At 41.1% G+C, this 10,006-nt stretch overlaps 1 protein-coding gene across 1 annotated transcript in view; it reads right to left on the reverse strand.

Annotated features, from left to right (window-relative positions):
• Positions 1-9,599, reverse strand: part of uhmk1 (U2AF homology motif (UHM) kinase 1) — a 53,477-nt gene extending 43,878 nt beyond the window's left edge. The window contains exons 1-2 of the mRNA XM_039735423.1: positions 8,888-9,599; positions 2,043-2,335 (exon numbers count right to left, since the gene is read on the reverse strand). Coding sequence (XP_039591357.1) covers positions 2,043-2,335; positions 8,888-9,161 — 567 coding nt within the window. The 5' untranslated portion in view covers positions 9,162-9,599. The remainder of the gene's footprint in view (positions 1-2,042; positions 2,336-8,887) is intronic.
• Positions 9,600-10,006: the final 407 nt, after the last annotated feature.

The raw sequence follows: 10,006 nt of genomic DNA on the forward strand, positions 1-10,006 counted from the left end.
TGTTAATTGTCATTTTCTTGCCATTTATTATCACTGGAATTTACCACTTTCTACAGTGTAATATTATCCAACTGGTACTTCAGAGGGTGCAGTTAACACAGTCTGTTCCAACTCTGCTTTAAGACACAAAGAGAGTTTTTAAGAAATTAACAGAGGTTGGGATACCTGTGCAAATTGTTTCTTTCACCATGAAAGGCTTCATTTACGTTAACTGCTGCAGAACATCTGTAGGCTGTAACCTTTTAGATGGTCAGTGTAGAAGGCCCATTTGGAATAGTCTGATATTTCCCCTTTTCACTTTTTGCTAACCTAAGCTTTAAATTTAAACCTCTGCCAATTTACTGCTTACCTTTGCACCATTTTAGGTCATTCACTGAATTTCAACTAATTAAATTTAAATAAACTGGAATAACTGTGTTCTAGAAAGTTGATTCTGTTCATCTGGACATGGTTTCTTTCCCCGATACGTTTCATCACTCATCCAAGTGACTCCCTTAGTCTCAGTTGACTGCAGGTTTCTCCAACATTATAAACAGTACCTTGGCCTAATGACCAAACTAGCACCATTGACTGACAATGGGCTGTGTGATCAATGATATGCAAATTGTCCATTGATCAATATCCATGATTACCATTCACAGAGATCTGGGGATTGGCTGCAATCACAGCATTGTAAGATGGTGAGAGATGTACCCTTAGGACCCCTCCTTGGTTCCTAGATAGTCATTAATTTCATGTAAATGGCCTCTTTGACTGCTTGCTCAAACCAGCGTTCCTCCCTGTCCAGGATGTGCACATCTTCATCACTGAAAGAGTGACCACTGTCCTGTAGATGTAAACAGACTGTGGAGTCCTGGCCTGATGAGGTAGCTCTCCTGTGTTGTGCTATTCGCCTTGATTATTGAGCTTGCATCGAGACATGGAATAACTGTGGTGTTCTAAAACTTTTGACCAGTAGTGTAGAAATAATTGTTGTTGTTGTAGGCATCCCAGAGCAATGATTGACCACTAGTGTTTGAGTGATTCCTGCCTGTCAGTGTAGGCAAAAAATGTGTCTCTTTCAAGATATTTGTATGTAAACATCATTAAATAATTAGATTAATCTTGCCGCAGTTATTAGAACAGTAAAATGTTATTAGCCTATTGACTTTGACCAAGTGGGTGGCACGGTGGCGCAGTAGTAGTGCTGCTGCCTTGCAGTAAGGACACCTGAATATCTTCCCGGGTCCTCCATGTGTGGAGTTTGCATGTTCTCCCCGTATCTGCGTGGGTTTCCTCTGGGTGCTCTGGCTTCCTCCCACAGTCCAAAGACATGCAGGTTAGGTGCATTGGTGATCCTAATTTGTCCCTAGTGTGTGTGTATGTGTGCCCTGCGGTGGGTTGGCGCCCTGCCTGGGATTTGTTCCTGCCTTGCACCTTGTGCTGGCTGGGATTTGCTCCAGCAGAGCCCCGTGACCTTGTGTTAGGATATAGCGAGTTGGACAATGACTGACTTTGACCAAAATGTATATATATCTACCGGTATATAGAAATAACGACTGTGTTTCTGCTGCACATTCGTTTCCAAATACATTTTTTCTGGATAGAAAAACAAAACATTGGCCTGCAATATTTTACTGCTAAAATCACAGCTTTAAGTAAGGAAACACACGTGCTGGACAATATTTTTTCTGCAAAATTTGAGACATTAGTGTTCTTTGTTCTGCTTGTGTTGAGGTTAAGAATAAAACATTGTACACAGCACACACTGACAGCAATGGAAACCAGGACTTAATGCAAAGTAGGAAACTAACCTCTCACGGAAAAAGCTGGTTTTGTTTGTTATTTCAGGGCCAGGACCACCAACCGATAGTCTAGTCCTAACCTTCGGTTATGTCCTGTACATTTTATTTGTGTTTTACAATAAACATCTAACACACTGACAATACATACAATTTCATCTTCTAACCTCATACCACTAATTTATTTATAAACTGTATTAAAACACAGCCATAAAGAACGACATTATATTGAGTTACTGTAAATTGACACATGAATCCTACCTGATTTCCTTCTTTGAAGCTGAGGCCAAAGTCAATTAACTTAAAGCATTCATCGTCAGCACTCCATAGGATATTTCTGGGCTTAATGTCAGCATGAACGTAGTGTCCTCGATGTAGGAAGAAAAGTGCCTCAAGAATGTCCCTGGCCAAATGCTGAATCATCCACATTGAGTGGCCATGACTCTTGGACCGAAGCAGCAGCTCTGAGACACTCACATCAAGTAATTCCAGTAAAAGGCAGTTAGTGGATAAGTGTGGACCATAATAATTAGTAAATGTGCCATATAAGGTAACTAGAAAATAAGACAAAAAACAGAAAACACTATCAGTATTCATTAATCTCTTACTTCTTCGGAACTGCATCAAATAAATTCAAGGCTGCTATATACATGGAGAATATCAGTATTAGAAACATGCGAGTGATGCAATGGTCAGTGCTACTGCGGCCTCACAGCACCACAGTAATGGATTCTACAACCAGGGTGACTCTGTCTGTGTGCAGTCTGTGTGGGTCCTTCCCCTTTGTCATGAGATTGGCACACATTCCAAAAGGGGACAGGTTAGGTTGACTACCAGTTCTCAAATGGTCTGCTCTAACTGTATATCAGTTATAATGTGCTGGCATTCCAGCCAAGGTTAGGTTCTGACTTGAGTGCGACATTCAATGGATATTGTTCCTTTAAGAAAAACATCAACATCGCTGGATAAAAATGACTTTATGGATTCTTTTTGTGAATTTAACTTTAAGTTGTCAGTTGTGAATATACAAATTCAAGTTTATTGTCATGAGACCAAAGTACAAGGAAACGCTCACTGGAATGCTATCAATAAGTTATCCCCCTGCTAAGACTGAATGCAATCCAACGTGTAAAATACATAAAACTCCACTGTATATTCATGATGAGCATTTAATTTTGGCATGCTATCCCCCAATTTCAGAATTAAAAAGAAATCAAATAATTCATTGCTTTTCAATTCACCACACAATGGAGTGCACTCCATTTCTTTCCCCTACCATGCATTAATCGTGACAAAACTAAACTTAATCAAATTACCAATGAGCATCATGAGGCTTGGGCAAGAGACATGAGACCATGACTGTATACTCTCAAACATTAGAACACTCTAGATGAGAACAGGCCATTCAGCCCAACAAAGCTCGCCAGTCCTATCCACTTGTTTCCTCCAAGAAAACATCAAGTCCAGTTTTGAAAGTCCCTAATGTCTTACTGTCTACCACACTACTCGGTCTCTTATACCAAGTGTCTATCGTTCTTTGTGTAAAGAAAAACGTCCTAATGTTTGTGTGAAATTTACCCTTAACAAGTTTCCAACTGTGTCCCCGTGTTCTTGATGAACTCATAAAATAAAAGTCTCGATCCACTGGACTAATTCCCTTCATAATTTTTAAACACTTCACTCAGGTCTTCTCTTAATCTTCTTTTGCTTAAACTGTAAAGGCTCAGCTCTTTTAATCTTTCCTCATAATTCAACCCCTGTAGACCTGGAATCAGCCCAGTCGCTCTTCTCTGGACCTTTTCTTGTGCTGCTTTGTCCTTTTTGTAGCCTGAAGACCAAAACTGCACACAGAACTGCAGATGAAGCCTCACCAGTGCATTATAAAGGTTGAGCATAACCTCTTTGGACTTGTACTCCACACATCAAGGCGCCATATATCCTAACATTCTGTTAGCCTTCTTAATGGCTTCTGAACACTGCTGGGAAGTTGATAGCTTAGAGTCCACTATGACTCCTAAATCCTTCTCATAAGGTGTACTCTCGATTTTCTGACCGCCCATTGTGTATTAAAACCTAACATTTTTATTTCCTATGTGTAATTGTTTACATTTACTGACATTAACTTTCATCTGCCACAAGTCTGCCCAAGCCTGTGTGCTATCCAAGTCCTTCTGTAATGATATAATGGATTCCAAATTATCTGCTAATCCACCTATCTTGTTATCATCTGTAAACTTAACCAGCTTGTTACTTATATTCCTATCTAAATCATATCAAACAGCGTCAGATACATTTTTTTAAATATGTACAAGGCTGGATTAACCATTAAGCAAAACAAGATTGTGCTTAGGGCATCAAGGCAAGGAAATTTTCTATTGCCAGGTTAATTATGGACCATAGGGTGCAAAACATGCAAATGTTGCAGCTGAACCAGGTTTCATAAAAAGGGGCTCCCACATTAAATGAAAAAATGACATACATATGTATACAATCATAAAAATAATAATAAAATAGTAATAATAAAGGTTAATATGTACTTATCAATTTGAATATTAAATCTTTATATATAATACGCTACCGTGGCTGTCCGTTTGTCTGACCAGGATTTTAAACCACCTGTAGCTCGCAAACCGTTTTGCATGTTGATCTGAAATTTGGTAACACATATACTGCATGAAGTCTACTATCCACGTTCGGGGTGATGATTGATCTCCAAGGTTATTCCTCTTTTTATTTTTATTTTATTATAGAATCAGCTCTCGGCAGAGTGAGGCGCATGCGTACGGGGGCCATTTCACATCCCTACCACCTTCGCCATCACTTTCCCTACCTCTTCATATCTTAAATCATTCTTGAGGTAGTTTGAAGACTTAAGTGCCAGCTTAAGTGAAAAATTAAGTAAAACGTACTAAGTAATTGCAACACAAACACTGACTTAATCAGTTTTAACGCGAAAAGATGCCGACGAAAGAACAGAAGGAGCGGACTGCTAGGGTGGAGAAAAGAAGAGCTGCCCAGGAAGCAGCAAGCGCATCAACTTCTGAGCAAACGAATGCTTAATGTGCAGAGAAAGAGGATGAAAACTATGAGTCAAGGGTATTCACAGCACGTTCTCATGCAGTGTGCCGTTAATGATTCATATATATTACTCTTGGGAATACAACAAAATTAGAATCTGGCAAGTGCCATACGGTCCACCGAGGCTCACGTGATCATTCTGGTCTTGGTCATTTCGCCTGTCCTGTTCAGTTATCTACTGAGAGTGAGTGCATCGTCTCATATATATGGGGGCACCAAAATCTTTTAAGTGCTTTAAGTGCCTCTAAAGGTCTTAATCCTTGTATTACAATGAGCACACAGACAGGAGAAACACAGGATGTGCAGTTTGACATCTTAGACAAATCACTTGCACTGTATGTATAAATGTTATAAGGGGGCACACTAGCTGTGTTTTTTTTATTTTGGTATTTTAGGTTATGTTTTTCATTACACGTTTGTTGAGTCCTGTTATTTTAATCTATTATATACCAACTAGCCATGTGCGTCCAACTACGTTGCGCGTGGTAAAGTTGTCTGTGAAGGGCTCCCTGTTTAAACACGGCTGCCAGTCGTGAACTGGGCCCTTCGCACAGCATTATGATTTTTTATAAGGGAAACAAAATTACAAAAGAAAACCCTTGGACATTGATTCGATAGATCACTGTCTGAATAGTAATTATGTGGTGGTGTGGGAGCATTTCTGCTCCTGTCCGTTCACAGTCCGTCTCGTTTTCACGACGCTATCGTTTCCTCTCCTGTCTTTTCAACCTTTCTCCAATCTCGCAGGTTGCTTTGTGGCAATCCAAAGAGTAAGGCAATATACATGGAGCAATGCTTATAAAAGGGGGACACATAGGTATCCAGGCTCTTTAAAGCATAAATATGGATCACTTCACTGACATGTGAGCAAGCCACGGTACAACTGTGAGACACGCAGCACTCGCTGGCTACAACGTAACAATAATAATTTCCAGAACGTGCTGTTACGTTGTCATTCATTTAACCCACTGTCCTTCTTTCATTCATATGTTACGTAGGCACGTACCTTTTATCTTCGGCAATCTCATTCTCTAACCAGGCCTCGTGAGCTAACCAGCGTAACACTGTCCACCACCCCTTTCGTTATTCCAGCACATTGCTGACATCCGTGAGTAACAACAACGTACTAAACTGGAAGGTGGTCTACGCATGCGTGGAATTCACGGACAAACAAAGATCAAGATCTAAATGAAGATCTCTTTAGTTAATTTAAAGCACAACAATTTGTTTAGTTTGAATGTCTGTGTTTTGAGGTGTGACTGGAGTACTACAGTCTTCAGTAGTATAAGCCTGGAGGAGATTCTTAATGCAATGCCTGTGTTTTAGCTGTCTCTCTACTGCCATCTAGCGCTTCTTCTTCTAATTCATTTTGCGGACAAACAAAGATCAAGATCCAAATGAAGATTATATATAGAGATAAGCATTCTTGTGGGAAGGATACCAAAGCAGCTGTGAACTTCCATCATTCAGTTTCATTTAACCTGTTGTCTACTCTGACTTTTATCTGACATTACTGGATTACAGTTAAGAGAGCAAATCCAAACATGACAAAAGAGAGTTAAGCAAATGCATGCATTCAATGATTCTTATTTACAAATGTGGCCTTAATTTCCTTGAACATTTTATCATGATCTTTTTTATGTAAAACTTTTCCAGGCTTAAAAAAGAAGTTGACTCACAAAAGAACAGACGGCAGCCAGAGAGTGTACCGGTCAATCTATTAGGCGATGTCACCCTGGTGGTGGGCGCGCTTTTAGACACTGTCAGCGTTACTACCCCCTGTTTTTCCACATAGATCTCAGTTTTTTTGTTTCCATCTTATGTTTCTCTGTTTTTGTATCCCGAGTCTGTCTTTTCATCACAATTACTATATGTATTTCTTTTAGCACAATTCTTGAACTACAGTTTCTTACATAAATTTGTTTCGTACATTTTAACAAAAACTTATCAACTCTGCGCATCTCTAAAATGTAATTGCAAACCCAAATTGATTGACTGATTGGTGACATGTGCCTTGACGTCACACCCTGCATAGTGCACAAGCCTTAATGTCAGTCAGTCATGTGCTGATAGCAAAACAGGGCATTAAATATCAACTTCTACACTTGGAAGTCACCAAAATCTGTCATTGAGGACGTTAAAGGAGGACAGTGCCATAAACGACGTTGTTAGAAACTGAAAAACTACAAACATGAAAATTTTAAGTTGTTGATTTGAGTGAGGACAAGTCCTGTTTAATGTTCTGCTCCCAAGCTTGAATTTGACATTTCCTGTTTATAAGGAATATGTTTTGTTTTTTTTGACACTTAGCTTTATTTGGCGGACATGTGCTTCTGTTATATTTAATTAGAAAATTCCTTGTATAAAGTAGGGCGTCATGGTGGTAGCGCTGCTGCCTCAGTTAGGAGATCCGGGTTCGCTTCCCGGGTCCTCCCTGCGTGGAGTTTGCATGTTCTCCCCGTGTCTGCGTGGGTTTCCTCCCACAGTCCAAAGACATGCAGGTTTGGTGCATTGGCAATCCTAAATTGTCCCTAGTGTGTGCTTGGTGTATGGGTATATGTGTGTGCCCTGCGGTGGGCTGGCACCCTTCCTGGGGTATGTTCCTGCCTTGCACCCTGTGCTGTCTGGGATTGACTCCAGCAGGCCCCCCGTCACCCTGTGTTAGGATATAACGGGTTGGACAATGACTGACTGACTTGTATACAGTATTAAACACGGCTATGTTTTCTGTGTTTATTTGATTACAAGGTCTATTTTTCTTAAAAGTTAAAGTAGTAACACCGAGCGGCGCTCGCTCCGGAAAGACTCATTTATTTACATCGAGGGGCTCCGCCGGACCTCCAAGTCAATAATACTGGCCAAGCGCGGAGGACACCGAGGGGTACCGTTTATCTAACTAACTAATGTACAGAAAAAGGTGGGACGTCCCCTGCTATTGGTGCTAGCAGGGGTCCTCAATCCCAGTCCTGGAGAGCCGCAGTGGCTGCAGGTTTTTGTTCTGACCTGGTTGCTTAATTAGAAAGCAATTCGTGCCAACAAAGCACTAACAAGATATGAAATTAAATTAACTCTGCTACGTCAGGTCATTCTCATATCCTAGATTTTCTTTCCCTTTCTATCATGCAAATGACTTGAAGGCTAAAATGGACGAGTAATTCTCAGTCCTTCACTTTTTTCTCTTCATTTTTCTTTCAAGTATTTAATTAAACCCAATAGTGCAGATAAATACACACAGGTGTAAATGTAAATAAGCTAAATGGAGAAATGCTGCTCTCTCTTGTCATTTGCATGTTATTGATAATAAGGAGCAATTAAAATAGCTGTTTAAGACAAAATTAAGCAATAAGGGCTCAAAATCACTAAAGTGAAGCAGAAGTGTTACTTTAGCAATACGTGCTTTTAATTAAGCAAGTGAGTTGGAGCAAAAACCTGCAGCCACTGCGGCTCTCCAGGACCGTGATTGAGGACCCCTGGGTGCTAGCAAGACGAAAAAGGACGCCGTCATCGAGTTCGATATTCCGCAGTAGGCTCTGTCACCCGTTTGTGCCGAAAGATGGCGCTACGTTTCAATTCCGTTATAATGAATTATTTTTTCGGTCTCAAACACTCCGTTCTAACGGAAGGTTGACCTGTATTTTAAACTGTTAAAGATGACAAAAATGCAGGCATTTTGCAAACCCAAGTCGATGTACTGCAAAACCCATGCCATTAATCTGCTGTACAGGAATACACCCTGAAAGCTGGAATGGACTTTTATGCAGAACGATTTCAAATATTTTATTTCAAATGTAGCCAGAGCTAGTTAACTAGCTAGCTTGAGCAACGTACTTTACGTGTACAACGGACAAAACCATTCCTAACAAGAGAACAGTTATTCGTTTTGTTAAAGCGTTTATTAAGCGTGTAAATCAGTAAACGATTCTTAGCAGATTTCGTTTTGTTAAGTTTTTTCAGAATGGAGAGGATTTTCACTGTAAGACCCAACAACTCTGCCACCCACCCCAACGCCAAAATCTCCCTTCGTTTACCGATATTCCGGTGGCCCTTAAGCTCCTCCAGCACCGCTTGCTCCTTACGAAAGCCGTAATCTCCGGCCTGCGCGCTGCTCTCAAACTCTTTGACGGCTGCCGAGGCCACTCCCGAGGACACCTTGTACACCGAGGCGGACACCCCCCGGCCCAGCCTGCACTGCACGTCCCAGAACTGCCCAAATGCCTGGAACACCGCCGGGGTCTCCTCAGAAGCGGCGAGCGTATCCAGACCCTGCAGGTGTCCGCCTGCCAATCCTCGATAACAGGCCATGGAGAACTAGGTTGGCGGTGGACGGCTCCCTTTAGCGGGTCGGAGACATAAAACAATGAAATCCGCGACTTCAGAAAGGACGAATGCGCTTCGCCTGGCGTGCGTCTGCCTTCGCGTCTACATTTTGCAGCAGCTTCTCTCGCTCCATTCGCCAGGTGAAGTGCGCATCCCACAGACCGCCTCGGAGGTGAATCGGGAAAGTTGCAACTGCATATCTCGCTGGGACTTTAAAAAAAATATTAGGTGAAGAAATAAACGAAACAAAAGTACGTGCATCGATATGATAATCAGATGAAATTTAAATTCTGTGCAAAACCAAGAAAAAGTTATCCTCCAAAGAAGAGCTGCACAGGCTCGCTTGCTTTCTTTTTCGGTTTTTTTTTTTTATCTTTTTGCCGACGGAAACGGGTCTGTTTTTCTTCCAGTGCCACCACAATATTTAGTCTCTATCGCCACCTTGTGTGCCGGAGGACGATTTTCTTCTACTCCTTATCGAGTATGACTGCTCCAACTCGAAGGGTAGTATATCGCCACCTACTGCCCTGGAAAGTAATGTATAAAGTACAAGACAATTCAATCCCAAATCCGTTTAAATGAATTCAGTTACCATCCAATATGCCAGGGGTGTCGAACTCTAGGTCTGGAGCGCCGCAGTGGCTGCAGGTTTTCATTCCAACCCTTTTCCTAATCAATGATTAGTTTTCACTGCTAATGAATTTCTTTTCCCTTCATTTTAATTGCCTTGTTTTTAAGGATTCAGTCCTCTGTATGTATTCCTTTCTTCATTAAATGGTAGCCAAACAGAAATGAGATGTGAAACAAGCCAACAGATGACCAACTAAACA

The sequence above is a fragment of the Polypterus senegalus genome, chromosome 14 (genome assembly GCF_016835505.1).
Source record: "Polypterus senegalus isolate Bchr_013 chromosome 14, ASM1683550v1, whole genome shotgun sequence".
Classification (NCBI taxonomy): Eukaryota; Metazoa; Chordata; class Cladistia; order Polypteriformes; family Polypteridae; genus Polypterus; species Polypterus senegalus.